This window comes from Podarcis melisellensis (assembly GCF_964234715.1).
Source record: "Podarcis melisellensis genome assembly, chromosome: 4".
Lineage (NCBI taxonomy): Eukaryota > Metazoa > Chordata > Lepidosauria > Squamata > Lacertidae > Podarcis > Podarcis melisellensis.
The window spans coordinates 103,075,146-103,094,422 of record NC_138531.1 but is presented as its reverse complement, the minus strand read 5'-3'; the positions used below and the strand labels follow the sequence as shown (position 1 = coordinate 103,094,422).

The 19,277-nt window shown below is 45.0% G+C and overlaps 4 protein-coding genes across 9 annotated transcripts in view; 1 reads left to right on the top strand and 3 right to left on the bottom strand.

Annotated features, from left to right (window-relative positions):
• The window catches only part of LOC309369078 (uncharacterized protein), a 421,063-nt gene that overhangs the window by 161,339 nt on the left and 240,447 nt on the right, over positions 1-19,277 (top strand). The gene's annotated exons all lie outside the window — the stretch shown is intronic.
• Positions 1-19,277, bottom strand: part of LOC309369105 (uncharacterized protein) — a 245,140-nt gene that overhangs the window by 42,963 nt on the left and 182,900 nt on the right. The gene's annotated exons all lie outside the window — the stretch shown is intronic.
• Positions 57-18,391, bottom strand: LOC309368801 (uncharacterized protein). Its single transcript, XM_081909107.1, has 4 exons — positions 17,280-18,391; positions 6,510-6,799; positions 2,741-2,760; positions 57-1,945 (listed from the first exon to the last, which is right to left on the bottom strand). The coding sequence occupies exons 1-4, from the start codon at positions 18,231-18,233 to the stop codon at positions 942-944; spliced, it is 2,268 nt and encodes a 755-aa protein (XP_081765233.1). The 5' UTR covers positions 18,234-18,391; the 3' UTR covers positions 57-941.
• LOC309369254 (olfactory receptor 51A4-like) lies at positions 8,601-14,311 on the bottom strand. Its single transcript, XM_081910058.1, has 2 exons — positions 10,993-14,311; positions 8,601-9,116 (listed from the first exon to the last, which is right to left on the bottom strand). Exon 1 carries the CDS (start codon positions 11,956-11,958, stop codon positions 10,996-10,998), a length of 963 nt encoding a protein of 320 aa, XP_081766184.1. The 5' UTR covers positions 11,959-14,311; the 3' UTR covers positions 8,601-9,116; positions 10,993-10,995.

The following is a 19,277-nucleotide window of genomic DNA, read 5'->3' as shown; positions in this document are numbered from 1 at the left end:
AATGCATTACAGGCTTCTGTGTGATTATTTTGTTTAGAAGGAAAAAGCATCCTAGATAATTAATAATAAGGTTAAGCAACCTTGTCTCAGAAGTTTCCGCATTTCATGCTGCAAAGTGATGCTAACTAGATGTTAAACTAACACAAGTGAGTAAAAGGAGGAATAAATAATAAATAATATTATTTATTATTATTATTCATTTAATTTCTATACCACTTTATATTTTAAAGAAAAACATCTCAAAGCATCCATTACTGACTTCTACGTCTGTGTTCCTTACCTTTTGCTTTCCCCGAGATGTATTCACGTGTAATGTGATTTTCATTTCCCTTTGATACGCTTTGTGGATTATGCTTACATATTTCATAAAGGTAAAGGTACCCCTGACTGTTAGGTCCGGTCGTGGACAACTCTGGAGTTGCAGCGCTCATCTCGCTTTAATGGCCGAGGGAGCTGGCGTTTGTCCGCAGACAGCTTCCGGATCATGTGGCCAACATGACTAAGCCGCTTCTGGTGAACCAGAGCAGCACAAGGAAACGCCGTTTACCTTCCTGCCATTGCGGTACCTATTTATCTACTTGCACTTTGACGTGTTTTCAAACTGCTAGACGGGCAGGAGCTGGGACCAAACAATGGGAGCTCACCCTGTCGTGGGCATTTGAACTGCTGACCTACTGATTGGCAAGCCCTAGGCTCTGTGGTTTAGATCACAGCGTCCCTCGCGTCCCCACATATTTCATAGACTGCAATAAATTTAATGGGTTCTTTTGTTGATTAATTTTATATACATTCTTAAAACTGATTTCACCCTCCGGTCATAATCAGATTACAAGTCTCTCACTTCACCGGGGCAAATTAAGGGCATCAATTTCAAAATCCAGACTTGACAACACAGCCTCCTACACATAAATGTGTCGAATGTTTTTTCTAAGATATTTTAGTTAACTTTTGCCCTTCTGAAACAGTTTAACTATCCTTGTTCGGATTTGTTTGGTTTTCACACTGTACACAGTGGGATTCATCAATGGTGGCACCAGAAGGTACACATTGGCCATGAGGATGTGGACAATGGGTGGGGCACTTTTCCCATAGCGGTGGATCATAGAGAGGCCAATCATTGGGATATAGAAAGTCAGGACAGCACAGATGTGAGAGATGCAAGTATTCAAGGCCCGAAGGCGCTCCTGCTTGGAGGCAATGCTCAACACAGTTTTGAGGATCATGATATAGGAAAAAACCAGCAACACAGAGTCAAGAGCCATGGAGGAGATTACCACCATTAAGCCATAGATGCTGCTAATTTTCCTGTCAGAACGCACCACCTTCAGAATATCCTGGTGCAAGCAGAATGAATAAGAGAGCACATTCTCTTTTCCATACTGTAGCCTCTTCAGGAGGAAGGAGGCTGGGAACACAAGAAGGGCAGCCCGAAGGGCAACCCCCACTCCTATCTTGATGATGTTTCTGTTGGTCAAGATAGATGTATATCTCAGAGGGTTCCGGATGGCCACCAGACGATCAAAGGCCATGGAGATTAGAATGCCTGACTCAAGAATAGAGAAAGTATGGATGAAGTACATCTGGACCAGGCAGGTGTTGAAACCAATTGTGCGGTGGTTGAACCACAGGACTCTCAGCATGGTGGGCAGAGTGACACAGGATAGTCCCAGGTCTGTCATGGCCAGCATGGAGAGGAAATAGTACATGGGCTCATGGAGGGTTTGGTCCGTCTTGATGATGAAGAGGATGGTGCAGTTTCCTGCGATGGCTGTGAGGTACATGGAGCAGATGGGGATGGAAATCCAGGTGTAGTGTTTCTCTAGCCCAGGAAAGCCCGTGAGGAGGAAAGCAGGAGTACTGACTGTCTCGTTGATGGAGAACATGATCTTGTCAAAGACTGATCTTCTGTGCCCTTTGCTGCGCCCTGAATTAGAAAAAAAGCCTTCTGATTATTCAGACATCCCATTCCTTTCCACCAGCTGCAGCTGATCCTTTCCTTCCTACAGTAGCCATCGCAGCCTGAACACAAAATAAAGATAATAGTATTTTACAGTTTGATTTTGACTACAAAATCTACCCCACATTCTTAAGTTCAAAACCATCTGTTCCAAAGCACCCAAGAGCAATATCATGTTCAATAATTAATTTATCCCAGTAGACCTTTGATACATCTCGGTCTCGTCTGTGGTAAAAGTACCACAATTCATCTGGTAAGCATGCTGGGCAACTAGAAAGGGGCCACCCGGTGGCTGGCTTCCCCCTCAAACAAACTGATTGCAAATGCAACTTTGGCCTAATCATTTGGAAAGTCGGACACCCGTACTCTCACACCTAGCTCAAACTCTTGGCGGTTTCCTCAGAACTTGGCAGGGAACAAGACTCGGGTCTGCACTAGCGGCGCATGGCAGGGGCAACATGGGGTGCTGCTTGCATGGCAGTCATGTCAGCCTTCAACTGCATTAACTGACCTCACATATTCTGGTTTTCTCAGTAGAAGTTTTGAGTAGCTTGGTCTGTGTCAAGGACCAGCTCCTTGGGAGCCTGGCTGATGGCTTTCAGCACATCCCACACTTCTGATATGTGTGCATTGATACTCCCCAAATGGAGAATTCTGTCTTTGTCTCTGTTGAATCAGCTCAGGTTCCCATTCTATCAAAAGGGAGTCATGAAATCCTGCCTAGTACTTCTCCGAGTTCATTAACATCAGGTTTCTTCAGGGTTCACACTTGATTAGACTCACCTTTGGATTCATGTAAGATCCTGAAAGATGGAGGGCACAAGGAGAAGGGGACAACAGAGGACGAGATGGTTGGATAGTGTCTTCGAAGCTACAAACATGAGTCTGACCAAACGGCGGGAGGCAGTGGAAGACAGAAGTGCCTGGCGTGCTCTGGTCCATGGGGTCACGAAGAGTCGGAAACAACTAAACAACAACAACAAAAGATCCTGAATTCCAGCATTACATTGTCACTTTTCCACCCTGCTGTTTTGCGTGTGATTCTGCTAAGTGGCAAGGAAACAGCTCCTGAGGAAATACCAGCCCTACTTCTCTGATTCTAGCAGACTTGCTGTTCAAAATTCCTTGTGTTCATTTGTTCTTTGAGGTAGCACCACAAGTATTTTCTCTTTTCTTCCCTTTAAGAGAGAGGTTGGAAACGCTGTATTCATGTTTGCCCAGATTTATCTCAGTGAAGGGCTGGTCAGAGCCTGAGAAACAATGTTAAAATACTTAATGCCTGAGGATGCTTTCCAGCGGGACAACTAGAATTATCCTGGAGAGGAGGGCTGTCAGGGGAGTGCTCTGCAGGGCGGGGTGTTAGAGAGAGAGGGAGTTTTGAACTGCCAGTGAGAAGAGAGTGAGAGTGTGCTAGGAAGAAGAGTAGAAGAAGAGTTTGGATTTCATATCCCGCTTTATCACTACCCGAAGGAGTCTCAAAGCGGCTAACATTCTCCTTTCCCTTCCTCCCCCATAACAAACACTCTGTGAGGTGAGTGGGGCTGAGAGACTTCAGAGAAGTGTGACTGGCCCAAGGTCACCCAGCAGCTGCATGTGGAGGAGCGGAGACGCGAACCCGGTTCCCCAGATTACGAGACTACCGCTCTTAACCACTACACCACACTGGTAGTGTCTAACACACTGGAGTGTCTAACTGAAGTTAGGATATGTATGGCACTGAGCAGTGGAGGCTACACACATTGATTTCTGGGAATGTGATGTGCACTGTCTGCTACAGTAAGCTTTTGGTTTCTGTGTGGTATGTTCTGTTCGTATATTTGTAGTAAAGCAAATACTGAAGATGTCCCAAGTCCACAGTGCCCTCAGTTCTGGCAGCACACTGGTGGGTGCCATTGGCATTATAAGAGAACAAGGGAGGTGTTCGTGGTGAGTTGTGCCACCTCTTTTTCTAGAAAAATAGCACTGGACAGATCTGAAGTTGCATGCCAGCTCAGGATTCTCTTCCTTCTTCTTCTTCAAGTCTGCCACAGTCGAAGGCATGTGATGATGATAATAATAATAATAATAATAATAATAATAATAATAATAATAATAATAATAATTTATTATTTATACCCCACCCATCTGGCTGGGTCCCCCCAGCCACTCTGGGCGGCTTCCAATAAAACACTAAAATACTATAACCTATTAAACATTAAAAGCTTCCCTAAACAGGGCTGCCTTTAGATGTCTTCTAAAAGTTTGGTAGTTATTTTTCTCTTTGACATCTGGTGGGAGGGTGTTCCACAGGGCGGGTGCCACTACCGAGAAGGCCCTCTGACTGGTACTCTGTAACTTGGCTTCTTGCAGCAAGGGAACCGCCAGAAGGCCCTTGGCGCTGGATCTCAGTGTCCAGGCAGAATGATGGAGGTGGAGACACTCCTTCAGGTATACTGGGCTGAGGCCGATTAGGGCTTTAAAGGTCAGCACCAACACTTTGAATTGTGCTCGGAAACATAGCGGGAGCCAATGTAGGTCTTTCAAGACCGTTGATGATGGGGTTTCCCTGCTCTGCTCTCACCTAAGTTGAACCTACTGCACTAACAACCCCTTAAGCCTTGTTAAGGTAAGCCTATCAAACCTCTCCATTCTGAAGGAAATCAGCCCTGAGTGCTCACTGGAAGGACAGATCATGAAGCTGAGGCTCCAATACTTTGGCCACCTCATGAGAAGAGAAGACTCCCTGCAAAAGACCCAGCTGTTGGGAAAGATGGAGGGCACAAGGAGAAGGGGACAACAGAGGACGAGATGGTTGGATAGTGTTCTCAAAGCTACCAGCATGAGTTTGACCAAACTGCGGGAGGCAGTGGAAGACTGGCGTGCTCTGATCCATGGGGTCACGAAGACTAAATGACTAAGCAACAACAACATAATGATGTCAAGGAAATGCAACTCACCAAACCGCCTCTTGTTAGAGGACTTGAAGTAAGTCAATTCTAGTGGACTTTTCCTGCGTCTCCGATGCTACAGCAAAAGGCACCCAGCCTTGCCTCTACTCATGAACACATGTCTGTGATGCCAGCAGGGCAAGGGAGCCTTTATGTGTTCCCATGTTCCCCTGTGGGAAGTGCTTGCATCAGCTGCCCTTGGGTTGCACCATTCTGACGAAATGAATGTGAAAGCCATGCTGCAGTCCCATGTTCATCCTTAGAGGAGCCCCTTCTTAAAGGCAATTGTTTTTCCTGATTTAGGAGACCTACGGTCAACAAACCTATATTTATTCAGCCTCATGGATTGTAATGGAAGTAAGAAAGGGTAATATTGGAACTGAATTGGATGCCACATACCTGAGGACTCTCCTTTATTTATTTATTTATTTATTTATTTATTTATTTATTTATTTGGGAAAGTAGCCTTGGAGGCTGCAATCTTAAACAGAAGAGCAAATGAGAGTATAGACGAACTCTTCCCCTTTCTTCTCACTCCCTTAAAAGGGATGACGCAAGAGCCCAGAGCCAAGACTCTGAAGGAGAAGGACTGAATCCACACTAAAGCCACTTTCACTTGTGAAGCACTGCAAATTGCAGGGGAGAGGGGACACTGTATTGAACACTTGGCCATTTTTCTCTTGATTATAATGCTATTCCCTGCAGCATGACACTTCAAAGTGTAATAAAAAGTTGGAGGTTCTTAACATGTATCCTGGTATCATCTCTCTCACACAACTCTGCACTGTACATCAATGTAATTGTGTGGATATAACAGAATTGTAGAATTGCAGAGAATCGTAAAATCATTGGAAGGGACCCTGAGGATCATCTAGTCCAGCCCCCTGCAGTGCATGAATATGCAGTTGTCCTATACAGGGATTGAACCTGCAACTTTGGCATTATCAGCACCTCACTCTGGCCAACTGAGCTATCCATGTTCTCAAAAGGTGGTCTAGTCCAGCCTTCTGCCATGCAAGGAAGTGAGTGGTGTTTGAAAAGTCACTTCATTTTTCGCGTGGCAAATGCACATGCATAATATATTTACAGGTGATTTGTGTCAAGCTGAAGGAAACTGTGCCTCACCCCCTGTCACACTGGACTCTGCACTCCATCTCCCATGTATCAGTGGCAGACTTCGATTTTTATTTTTTGCATTTTGCCCTCACTTTGGGGGGGGAAATAAAAAAAAAAAAACTGCCCTTCATCCTATATTGAACCTAGACCTACAAATCGCATGCGAGGTCTTGGGGGTTTGCTAGTGCAGCAGGTTTAGCTTAGACAAGAGGGGAGAAGGGAAACCCCAGCACAAAAAGCTATCAGCACATGACTGTGGATCCAGAATTGGCCTCCACAGTCACTTACGGACTCCCGGTTAAGACCATTTTCATGGAAGACAATCTTATTCAGCTACAAGTGATCACCAAATAAAAAAGATAATCCCTCCTGTAACTTGCTTGCTCTGGTTGCTCCTGCTAAGAGTTTTCTGTTAACTCTTCCAAAACTGTCTGATTATCCTTGTTCGGATTTGTTTGGTTTTCACACTGTACACAGTGGGATTCATCAATGGTGGCACCAGAAGGTACACATTGGCCATGAGGATGTAGACAATGGGTGGGGCATTTTTCCCATAGCGGTGGATCATAGATAGACCAATCATTGGAATATAGAAAGTGAGGACAGCACAGATGTGAGAGATGCAAGTATTCAAGGCCCGAAGGCGCTCCTGCTTGGAGGCAATGCTCAACACGGTTTTGAGGATCATGATATAGGAAAAAACCAGCAACACAGAATCGAGAGCCATGGAGGAGATTACCACCATCAAGCCATAGATGCTGCTAATTTTCCTGTCGGAACGCACCACCTTCAGAATATCCTGGTGCAAGCAGAATGAATAAGAGAGCACATTGACTCTTCCATACCTCTGCCTCTTCAGGAGAATGGCAGTTGGAAAGACAAGAAGGGCAGCCCGAAGGGCAACCCCCACCCCTATCTTGGTGATGTGTGTCTTGCATTCTACAGCAAAGAGACCTTCAGCATCATCTTTGCACATGAACAAGTGCTCACAATTCCAGCAATGCAAGGAGCCTTTATGTGTTCCTGTGTTCCCTTCTTGGGAGATTCTTACATCACTGGAAGCCGCCCTTGGGCTGAAAAGTGCATTATCCGCAAAGCCCGAAATGAATTCCTTAGGACTTGGGTAATTTTTGCAGGATTTTGTGTGTGATGCTTATGGATGCTTGACAAAGTTGGTCTTGTGAATTTTAATATGAACTGAAATTATCCCTATCTCTTGCACTATAAGGACAGGAACGTAGTTTCCTTCAGATTTCACAATCCACCAAATTTTCTGTGGCCATGTTTGGTTTAAAGATGTACCAAGATGTATTTTAGAATGCATGTTTTAGTATAAGGGTTGGAGAAGTGTATTTTGTGGAAAGATTTACAAAAATATATTGAAATGCATTTTTTTATGCAGGGGTGTTTTGTGTTTGGTATTTTTTAAGTAGTTTAATGCATAAAAAGTGATGGGCAAGTGGTGCTCACTCACCTGGGAAGGTAACCCATCTAGGAGAAGGAAAACTCTGAACTTAAGTCTCTGCTTCCCTGCAGGATATTTTTGGCATTATTATTATTATTAATAATAATAATTTATTTATACCCTGCCCATCTGCCCGGGTCTCCCCAGCCATTCAGAAAAAAAGGCTGAAGGGTAAACCCTACACAGATCCGGAGTGGAGTTCCTATGATGGTTGGATGGCTCCTTGTGCATCTCCTTCCAGCAACTCCTGCCCCCAGGCTGGTGCCAAATGTCTTGCTCTGCTTTCCTTTGGACCACATCAGCAGGTCCAAAAAGGTGATGCTGTCTGGGTAGCCCATGACCTCCAGAAATACTGCCCAGGCTTGCACCCTGAGGAGGTCACTTTGGTGTTGCTAATACAGTGGTTTGACTTCACCCTACCCCCCAGAGGCACACTCCATTGTCTCTTGAGATAGACAGATGACAACAAATGCAGAAACAGGTAGGAATGGACTCATGAATGAGCAGATTTGAAAGAGTTGTTGGGGTAGATTCACCTCACCAACCCCGTCAGCAGAAGCCTTGTGCAAAGACTTCTGCTTATGAGGTGTGGCTTTCCCATGTCTCTTCCCCCTGCACCCCCACACCCTCTGAAAAAGGCCTGGGAGGGGGCTCAGTAGAACCCCCTGAGCAGCACATAGAAGGAGGAGAGGGGCATCTTTCCATCTGGCAAACAGCAATGCTGCACAGACAGAACAGTTGGAAAGGGGCAATGTTGAATTCCATCTATCACCTGGCAAGTGATGGAGGAAAGCTCAGAAGGCAGGGGTGGGAAAGGGGAGAAACGCTTAAATTTATCTGCTGTGCAAATTTAACAAGTCTACATACCCTCCAACATTCCTCAAATAATAGAATGTCATGATTTTCATTTGAGGACTGTTGGAGGTTATGAGATAAGACAGAGGCACTGTTAGTGGGTGGTTTTGTGGGAAGGTGGGATACTGCCTGCTCTTCATGAGGTTACACTCCCTGTAAAGGAGCAGATACATAGCTTGAGGTTTCTTCTTAACCCATTGGTGTCACTTGAGACCCAGGTGACCTTGGTGGCATGGAATGCCTTCTGTCAGCTTTGACTGGTGGCCCAAATACACCCCTATATGAACAGGAATAGCCTAACTTCTGTGGCCTATTCCCTGGTAATCTCTAGGTTAGATTACTGTAATTTGTTATCCATGAAGCTGCCTCTAAAGATGGTCCAGAACCTTCAGCTAGTGCAAATTTTGATGGTCAGGTTGTTCACCAGGGCAAGACAATTCTGGCTCAGCTGCACCGGCTACTAAGTAGTTCTGGGCCCAATTCTGAGTGCTAGAGCTCACCTAAAATGTCCTACATGGCTCAGGACCTCAATACCTTAAGGACCATCTCTCCCCATACAAGCTGACTCAGATGCTGTGCTTCCAAGGCCCTTCTGTGTGTCTCCACTCCCTGAGAGGTTCAGAGGTTGACAACCTGAGGGCTCCTTGTTTGTGGAATTCCCTTGCCAGAGAGGCTCACCATCATTACATGTCTTTAGGTGCCAGGTGAAAACTTTTCTCTTTACCTAGGTCTTTGGCCATAAAACAATCAGAATGAATAAATAAAATAAACAAATAAATATGTAGCATTGGGGAACCTGTCACTTTGGTTTTTTTTTTATATAAATTTTTATTGGGTTTTCAACTTTTTTATCAGACAAACACACACATATAAAACAAACACAAACACAAAGCAGAACATCATAGTCTTACTTTCATAATCTTCTTTCCGTGACCTCCCCACACTCCCCTACCCACCTTCCACTTTCATTAAATGTCTCAGCAAATTATTTGTTCATATCTCTTGAATATTATTGATATCTTTTCTTAAAATTTATCATTTTTTCCATTTTTACTTATCGTAATTTTACATATCCCATTTTACCCATTAAGTCCTTTCTCTAAGGTCGGCCTGGATTTCTCTCCCACAAATTCTTCCCTCATTATATTAAACCAAAGATCATAATATTTCAGTTCTAAATCCCAGATTTTTACCACCCTGCACTCCCCTCCCCCCCTCCCCCGGTTTTTGCCCCTTCTCAAATCAATGTCCTCAAGAAAGAAAAAACAGTTTTAACCCGGATTTCTCACATCAGAGGCCCTTAGGCCCCAGTTAGTCTCTCTCCACCAGTTTTGTTTATAGTCTTTTTTGTTGGTCTTCTCTTCTCGAAGGAATTCTATCACCAGCTCCTCGTATTTTCCTCCTTCCAAATCAAACAAAAACAGTTTCTGTCCAGGATCAACAAATCTCCCATACTCCAGCTTGAAGAAAAAGTCCCCATCGTACTTGTTCATTCTTTTATAGCTCAATATTCCAGTTATTCCAGGGACTTCCATCTTTCTCTCCTTTTGCAGATTTGTAATCCATTGGTTGTCTTCTTTATTTCTTTTGTTCCCAAAAGTTGCAGGCTTTTGATTACTCTTTTCCACCTGAACTTCCTCCTCTCCTTCTTCTTTTCCCCCCAGTTCAAAAGTTATCTCTTCTTCTACAGCTGCAGATTTTTTTTCCACTTGCTTAATTCCATCAACAGAGTTGCTTAGTTCAAGATTGAAGGTCACCAGTTGTTTACTCATGACCAGGCTTTGTTCTCGTAAAGTTCCCACAAGAGAAAACATTTTTTCTATCTCTGCCAGTAATTTTCCTTCAGCAGCCATTGCAATGTCTTTAGTTCCCTCCAGGGGGGTTTCCATCATGGTTCTTTTCCAACAGTCTGTTACTTTGCCGTTCAGAATTAGTTTGTTTCCAATCAGTTCAATTTTAAAGTAGCACTTTTAATCCAAAAAGATATTTGTAACACAGTTCCAAGTTTTGGCTACACGTTTGACAGCTCTTTTGACAGCTGTCAAACTTCTTATTCTTTTTCTCGGGCTCACACACAGGGCGCTTACCGGGTCCGGGGGGGGGGTCAGCCAAAAAAGAAAAACCTCTGAAATTCCTCTCTCTTCCTCTCCAGCACAAATAGCTTCTTAATCCAATTTATGAAAGTTATTTATTTAAACACCAGAGTCTTTTCCGACCTGGTGCTCCTCTCTTTGCTTTAAGTCTTTTGGTGGGGGGGGGGAGTGTGGACTTCCTTTTTAACACGTCCCCCGATCGTACTTAAATTCAATAATAAAAACTTTTAATGCCGAAATTTCCTTCTACTCACGGGTTGCTTTTTTCAGACCAATTTCAGGAAGAAAGACAGCGCTCTTCGGTCATGGCTCGCGGCTTCGCTCCGCCGAGGTAGCGATGGACTCTCAGCACCGCGCCGCTCCCCAGTCCACTCCGCAGCCTTTAAAAAGGCTCTTCGCGGGTCGGGCGCTTAAGGTGCCCACCGAGTCACCAGGTCCGCAGGCTTTCGCGCCTGCGGTTTTTAAGGGTCCCCGTGTCGCCGGCACGGCAAGACCCGTCCTCGACGGAGCCGATTCCCTCCGGAGCTCGGAGGGAATCCGCCATTACCCGTTCGCGCTATCCCGGAAGTCTCGGGAAACCTGTCACTTTGAGGCTTTTAATGCCTTGTTTTCCTTGTTCCGGAGTTTCAAGATTATCCGTGTGCGGATCTGCTTGGTTTTCACACTGTACACAATAGGGTTCATCAGAGGAGGCACCAAGAGATAGACATTAGCGATGAGGATGAAAATGATGGGCGGAGCATGCTTCCCATAACGGTGGATCATAGTCAGGCCAAGCATGGGGATGTAGAAACTTAGGACAGCACAGATGTGGGAGACACAAGTACTCAGCGCCTTGAAACGCTCCTCCTTGGAGGCAACTCCCAACACAGTTCTGAGAATCATGAAGTAGGACAGGACGAGCAACAAGGAATCCACACCAGTGGAAAAGAGCATCACCAGCAAACCAAAGATGCTGTTGGTTCTCTTGTCTGAATGCACCTCTTTCAGAACATCCTGGTGCAAGCAAAATGAATAGGAAAGCACACTTACTTTTCCATACTGCAGCCTTCTCAGCAGGAGGGATCCAGGGAGGACGAGGAAGGCAGCCCGAAAGGCAACCCCCACCCCAATCTTGATTATAGTTTTGTTGGTCAAGATAGTTGTGTACCTCAAGGGGTTCCGAATGGCCACCAAGCGATCAAAGGCCATGGCCAACAGAATTCCTGACTCAGCAATAGACAAGGTGTGGATGAAGTACATCTGGGCCAGGCAAGCGTTGAAGCTGATCACACGGTGGCTGAACCACAGAACGCTCAACATGGTGGGCAGAGTGGTAATGGACAAGCCCAGGTCTGTCATGGCCAGCATAGAGAGGAAATAGTACATGGGCTCATGGAGGGCTTGGTCCGTCTTGATGAGGAGGAGGATGGTACTGTTGCCTGCAATGGCCACTAGGTACATGGAGAAGATGGGGATGGAGATCCAGGCATGGTGTTTTTCTAGCCCTGGGAAGCCTGTCAGGAGGAACACAGGAGGACTGAAGGCTGAGTGGTTGGAGGACATGACAGCCTTCCAAGAACTTTCTCCTGTATTCTTTGCTGTTCTCTATTAAAAGAAACACAGTTATTTCTTTCATAAAGTTTACACACCACTTGATTGCAGGGGAAAACAACAACCTCAAAGTGGTTTTCAAAAAGTTATTTTCTTGAGTAGTGTCCATTCCCCACCCCCCTTCCAGGCTAAGTGTGAATCAAAAATTGCTTTTCCATTGTCACGTGGACATTGAGCATTGCAGGGAAGCCTGTGCACATGATGGCAACCAAGATGATCAAGGGACCTGAACCTCTGGATTCAAGTTACAAGAAAGGACGTTCCGACTAAACATCAGGAAGAACCTTCTGACAGTAAGAGCTGTTGGATAGTGGGACAGACTCCCTCACACTCCCTCACAAGGTGGATTCTCCTTCCTTGGAGGTTTTTAAGCAGAGGTTGGATAGCCATGGATGCTTCATTTGAGATTCTTGCATTGGAGGGGGCTGGAGTATATGACCTTGAGGTCCCTTCCAACTCTACTTTCTATGGTGACAGTTACATTGATTAATCTGTGGTAGTCAGTCAGCTCAATGGGAAATTTAGCAAAGACTTTGCTGCTGGCATTTATAAAGGACGACTGACATATGAATATGTCACCATTCTAAATGGAAGTGACATATACAACTTTGCTGGAGAGCAGATGGCTGCCTGTTTTGGGTATGCTGTGACTGCCACTAATATCAACAGCTAAAACCCCAATGATCTACTGATGGGTCCCTTTTGGAAAAAAACAGGCAGTGTTCATGCGCAGAAGGTGAGCAGGGTCTACATCTTCCTACAAAAGCTGTACAGCAGTTGCATCAGCGTTACTGGTCATCAGGAATTTGGCCACTTGGGCACCTCAATGATGGTGGCAAGGAGCCACAAGGCATTGTCTACATGTGCCATAGCTGCCATGGCAGACTGTACCCAAGCCTTTTCGGGTGCTGCAGGGCCACCGCCCAGCAGACCAGACCCCTGGAAAAAAAATATTGTTGTGTAAATCGGTCAGCATTGTAGTGCAAACTCTCCCTAATACAGTACACGCATTTTTGTATGCAGTTCTAGCGCACACATTTTTGAAAGCAATTCCCCCTAATTTTGTGCATGTGTGCATGTCATTTTCACTAATACATGCATTTTCTTGCACATTACTCCCAATATATACATTTTCTGTACAGATTTCTTTGTTAGAGAACTGCATCACAAAATTCAGAGAAATGTGAATTTCAGAGGATAGCTCTGTTTCTGTCATGCTGCCTCTTTGTGAGTAGCATTTAAGGATGGATAAGGTTGAGGTAATGGCACCTTCATTCTCCACCCAACCACCCAAGTCCTCTCCCTATTTGTGTTTCACTGCGCTTTATCAAGAAGGCTGCCAACTGCAAACCTTAGCATCTCATTCCTTTATATAGGACGAAGCATCTCTGCATAACATCTAAGCCTTCCCTTCTAAAAAAAATCACAAATCAGCTTTTGACAATTTCTGTGCTGCCAAAATTTTGGACCACAACTTCTATCAACCTCAATCACAGTTTTTTGAAGTTGTAGTCTGAAACATCTGGAGGGCACTAGGTTGGCAAAGGCTGCTACAACCTCATTGCAGAGGCCCTTTAGGCCCCTTTTAGCTCTACAGTTGTATGATTCTGTGAACTTGTTAGGGGTTTAAGCAGGTCTTCTCTCTCTCTCTCTCTCTCTCTCTTCCTCTCTCTCCCTGCCTAACCGCCTTCCATTTACTTATCTATCACGACACAGTATAAACAAAACACAGCTCACCGAAATGACCTTCAGTTAGAGGATTCAAAGCAGGTTGGTTCAGGTGGGCTTTGGGTGCCTTCTTCAAGCTTTCTGAAGCTCTGTCATAAGAAGACAACCATCCCCTAGCCTAGGGACATGGGCTCATGCCTGCAACACTATCACAACAGAAGAGCCTTCTTTATATGTCCCTTTGCACCTCTCCTGGGAAGCGCTTGCATTCAGCAGAAGCTGCCCCTGGGAGCTGCTAAATAGTGAAGCTCATTCACTGTGAAGCCTGGGACAAATTCCTAGGAGCCAGGTAAATTTTGCAAGACCTCCATCTGTGGACAAGTGGCTGGGGATCAGCTGAGTTGTTGCCATTGTAGCTACCAGTACATTTAAAATATTTGTGCCACATAGTCTGAACATGTTTTATTTATTTTGCAGTGCAATCCTATAGCTAGCCACTCGGCAGTAAGTCCCACTGGATTTAAGGTTGGGCATGTCAGAGGAATCTCTTGAAAATGACAATCAAGTTGATGTGCTTCCATCTGTCCATTTGACCTCCACTGTGGCACAAACTCTCTCTTCATTGAATGAATGGAGAGCCAGTGGTTAAGAGCGATAGACTCGTAAACTGGGGAACCGGGTTCGTGTCTCTGCTCCTCCACATGCAGCTGCTGGGTGACCTTGGGCTAGTCACACTTCTTTGAAGTCTCTCAGCCCCACTCACCTCACAGAGGAAGGGAAAGGAGAATGTTAGCCGCTTTGAGACTCCTTCGGGTAGTGATAAAGCGGGATATCAAATCCAAACTCCTCCTCCTCCTCCTCCTCCTCCTCCTCCTCCTCTTCTCCTCTGTGAAAGCTCTTTGCCTTAGTTCTCTAGGATTAACATTTTTCCTTAAAAACATGCACAAGTTACTTGGAAAAAGATAAGTAAAGCCTCAAGCAGGCCAAGGTTACCTTGGGGGTGGTATTGGAGAAACCCAGAACTGTGGGTTTGGGTGGCTTTAAAATCCATGCTGAGGATGCCTCAGGTCTGTTTTGGAAGTTCATGGCCTGCATGGTGACCATGGGCCTGTCTCCTATGGTCATCAGTCCAATGCACAGAGCAGGGCATAGCCTTGTTTAAGTCTTTGGTCTTCCTGGGGTAGTGGTGGTCTGAAAATAAGATGAGTGGAATGTCATGGTCAGACCTCTTCATGGTGTGGTTTGGACTTGCAGCAACCATTCTCTCCTGCAAGGCCAGAGGATCAGATAGGATCATCTGCCCCCAAGGTTATGTCCAGAGTGTAGGACTGGGTGAGTGTTCCTTAGCCCCCTGGCATTTGTGCTATGGGGTTCCACAGAGTACTCTTCTCTCCTCAGTGCTATTTAATACCTATATGAAACTGTTGGAAGCCGTCATTGGGAGTTTTGGAGCAAAGTGCCACCAGAACATTGATGACGCACAGCCCTACTTCTCCACTACATCTGAACCAGAAGCGACTGTGAAAGCTCTGAACTGTCGTCTGAATGCAGCGGTAGACTGGATGAGGGCCAATAAACTGTGCTTGAATCCTGGGAAGATGCCAGCCAGCTCTTTGTGTGGGTAGTTGCCATGTTCATGTGACAGGCAATTTAACCCATCTGTTTTGGGTGGGGGTACACTCCCTCTTAAGGAGCAAGTGTGTACTCCTGGGCACAACTTTGTCACTAGAGGCCCAAGTGTCGTCTGTGACCAAGAGTATCTTTTACCAGCTTTGTCTAATGTGCCAACTAAGGCTGTACCTAGACAGTCTATGAGTTGGCAAACTCAAGGCAACATACTGTGTATGAAGCTGCTATTGGGTTTGTTTCATATCCTCCAACACAACGTGACCCAAATCCATCATCTTATGGGTCTGACTTCCCGTGTGAGTCATGTGACCCATGTGAGATCATGGACCTGGAAAAAGTGCTTGGGGGGGCACAGTGTCCAAAAACATGCATTTTGGGGGTCTGCAAAATCACAGGCCCCAAAAAATGCTTTTTTGGGGGGGGGCAAGATCTCAGCCTGAAATTGTGCGAGAACAAGGCGCCCAAAATGTTCAGGTTTTTCCAGTTGATGAGTATGTTGTTTTGGAACTCCAGCTGGTGCGGAATGCAGCAACCAGACTGCGGATGGGGACGTGGTTGTGAATATCTGACACCATTGTTAAAACAACTGCATTGGCTGCCCATGTCTGCTACTGAGCCAGGTTCAAGGTCCTCATCAAAGCACTGAACCACTTAAGTCCAGTGCGCCTTAGAGATCAACTGAACACTTGTATCCCAGCTAAGTCACTGAGTTCATAGGCATAGCAAAGCATAGGGAACTGCCTTATGCTGACTCACACCACTGATCCACCTACCATTGTCTTGTCTACATTGACTGGCTGTGACTGTCCAGAGTTTGAGGCAGGAGTCTCTCTCAGTCATATCTGGGGCTTGAACCTGGGACCTTCCTCAGGCAAGGCAGATGCTGTTCCACTGTTCGTCCGCCATCATCTGCAGGAGAGCTGTTCGTTGATCCCTGAGTTGGCAAGGCTCAGTTGACCATGAGAAACTGAGCTTTTGGTGTCATCAACCAGTATTGTGCAATACTCTGCTAATAGTGATTATATTTTAACTTCCAAAGTCTGCTGAAAACATTTCTGTTCCATCAGACTTGTGAAGGCAATTAAGAATACTGATTTCTGATTTTAATATTTTATATGGTTATTATTGTATGGTTTTATGTAGAATTATTGTAAACTGATCTGATATTTTTTATGAATAGCAATATGTAAATATTTTTTATAAATGCATTCAAAAATGTTTTGCAATAGATATTTACATATTCATTGATGTATACAGGTGCCTTTTCTTGTTTCAATTTATTGCCAAAGGCAGTTGATGTGCACTATAACTGCAATCCTAGCCATGTCTACTCTGAAGTAAATCCCATAAAATTCTTTACAACAGCAGCAAATCAGTGAGGCTTTCCCTCAAATTTCACTTTTAATCTACTATTGTGACTTTTGAAAACCAATGGAATGCCTCATTATTTTCATATGGAAATGTATTTCTTTCATAAAATTTATACACTGCCTGATTGTAGAAAAATCCTCAAAGGCACTTACAACTTACAGAGTAAGTTGGGCAGGATTGCTCTGTCAATTTCATAAATAAGTACAATTTTATATACTAAATTATGAACTATGTATTTTATGTTGTTAAAGCAGTAAAATAAAACTTGAGAAAGCACGCAGTGTAACCTTTAATTTCCCCCCAAAATTCATTCCCCTCCCACAAGAGCACCTCCCAAAGCAGGATTTTTCCATGCTTCAGAATTTCCTAAGCCTTTAATATCTAATCCAGCAGCAAAGTAAAACATTTCTATTTCCTTCCCAAAACATCCAGTGCATGTATTTTTAAACTGTTGTTTGTATTTTGGGCTGTATAGCACTGTAGGGACAGGAGCAAGAAAGTGGGGTAGAACTTCAGAACCAAAACAATGAACAAGTAAATGATCCATAAAGCAACATAGTTGAAGAATTCTCAGTGGAAACCTGGAGTATCCAAAGCCATTCCTAGTGGATGGTCCTTTTCTTACCAAATGCCATCAGGATGCCCTTCTGAATGGGCTGAGTTTTCACGCTGTACACAATGGGATTGAGGACTGGTGGGATGAGGAGGTAGACATTGGCCATGAGGATATGAGCAACGGGGGAAATGTGCCTCCCAAATCGGTGTATCATTGACACCCCAATCACGGGAATGAAGAAGATCAAGACAACACAGATGTGGGAGACACATGTGTCGAAAGCCTTGCGCCGCTCCTCCCTGGAGGCAATGACTGTGATGGTCTTAATGATCTTCATATACGACAACAGGATGAGCAGAGAGTCTATCACCAAAGTGCAAAGGACAACACACAAACCATAGACACTGCTTACTCTTGAGTCAGAGCAAGAGAGCTTCAGCACATCCTGGTGTAAGCAAAAGGAGTGGGAGAGCAGCAGGGTGCCCCTGGGGTACTTGTACCTCCTGAGTAGCCATGGTGTTGGCAGCACAATGCCTGAACTCCTTGCGGCAATGGCCAGGCCAATCTTGACCAATGCTGAATTTGTCAAGATGCTGCTGTATCTCAGTGGGTTGCAGATAGCAATGTAGCGGTCAAAGGCCATGGCCAACAGCACTGAGGACTCCATGAAAGAGAAGGTGTGAATAAAGAAGAGTTGTGTGGCACAGGCATTAAAGTCAATCTCGCTCACATTGAACCAGAAGAGCCCCAGCACCGTCGGTAAGGTGGAGATGGACAAGCCCAAGTCGGTGATGGCCAACATGGAAAGGAGAACATACATGGGCTGGTGAAGGCTTGGGTTGGTCTTGATGACAAAGAGGATGGTGCTGTTGCCGAAAAGGGCCATGAGGTAGATAGTGCAGAATGGGACGGAGATCCAGTGGTGATACATCTCCAGCCCAGGGAATCCCATCAGCATGAAGGTTGGCGGACTGAAGTCACTGCTGTTGCTCAGAGTGGGCATTATCTGGGATCAGGAAGGGATCTAGTTACAGACTGGAGATTTTATTTTATGTTAGAAAAAAGCAGCAATTATAAATCCATTGCAGTACATAATCTAGCAGCAGACCATCGATCCATGAAGAGCATAATGGCATTAAAGACACTGAGAACTGATTTAGGTCAGTTTATGGGCCACCTGCATATTCCTGTATTGCAGGGGGTTGGACGTGATAACCCTAGTCATCCCTTACAACTCTTCAATTACATGATTCTGTGGTGTAGCCATCTTAAATATCTCAAAGGCTGTCATATGGAAAATGGAGCAAGCTTGTTTTCTGCTGCTTCAGAAAGTAGGATCTGAATCAATGGATCCAAATTACAAGAAAGAAGATTCCAACTAAAAATTAGGAAGAAATTTCTTATAGTAAGAGCTGTTCAACAGTGGAATGGACTCCCCCAGAAGGTTATGGACTCTCCTCCCTTGGAGGCTTTTAAGCAGAGGTTGGATGCCCACTTGCCATGGATTCTTTAGCTCTCATCCCTGCCTTGTAGGGAGTTGAACTAGATGACCTTGGGGTTACTCGCAACTCTACAGTTCTCTGTTTCAATTATTCATTGATTCTAAAAAGAGAAGAGCCCTACTGAATCAGACCAAAGGAGGTTCCAGCCCAGCATTCTTGCCCCCATAGTGAGCAGGGATGCATGAACAAAAAACATCTTGAAATTCATTGATTGTCATAATCTTGACTCTTCAGGGCCCATCTGGTGCTAGATTTTCCCGAGCATCGCAGTCCTGATCTGAATCAGGCCTTTTACAAGTGCTAATAACAGTTTTACAACCTGCAAGAGATGGATCTCCCGTGTCACTCACATCTAATGTAACAGTGAGCCAAAGAACATAAGGAGAGCTTGCTGGATCAGGCCAGTGGTCCATCTAGTCCAGCATCCTGTTCTCACAGCTGCCAACCAGATGCCCTAGTGGGAAACTCCCAAGCAGAATTTGAACACAAGACCTCTCCACCCTCTTGAGGTTTCCAGCAACTGCTATTTGGAAGCATTGCTACCT

Coding starts and splice junctions, on each gene's coding strand:
- LOC309369254 (XM_081910058.1), bottom strand. CDS start 11,958: ATGTCCTCCAACCACTCAGCCTTCAGTCCTCCTGTGTTCCTCCTGACA.
- LOC309368801 (XM_081909107.1), bottom strand. CDS start 18,233: ATGCCCACTCTGAGCAACAGCAGTGACTTCAGTCCGCCAACCTTCATG. Junction 6,800..17,279: donor GTAAGAAAAGGACCATCCAC/TAGGAATGGCTT, acceptor TGCTTGCACCAG/GATATTCTGAAGGTGGTGCG. Junction 2,761..6,509: donor TACATCCTCATGGCCAATGT/GTACCTTCTGGT, acceptor TCCATCTTTCAG/GATCTTACATGAATCCAAAG.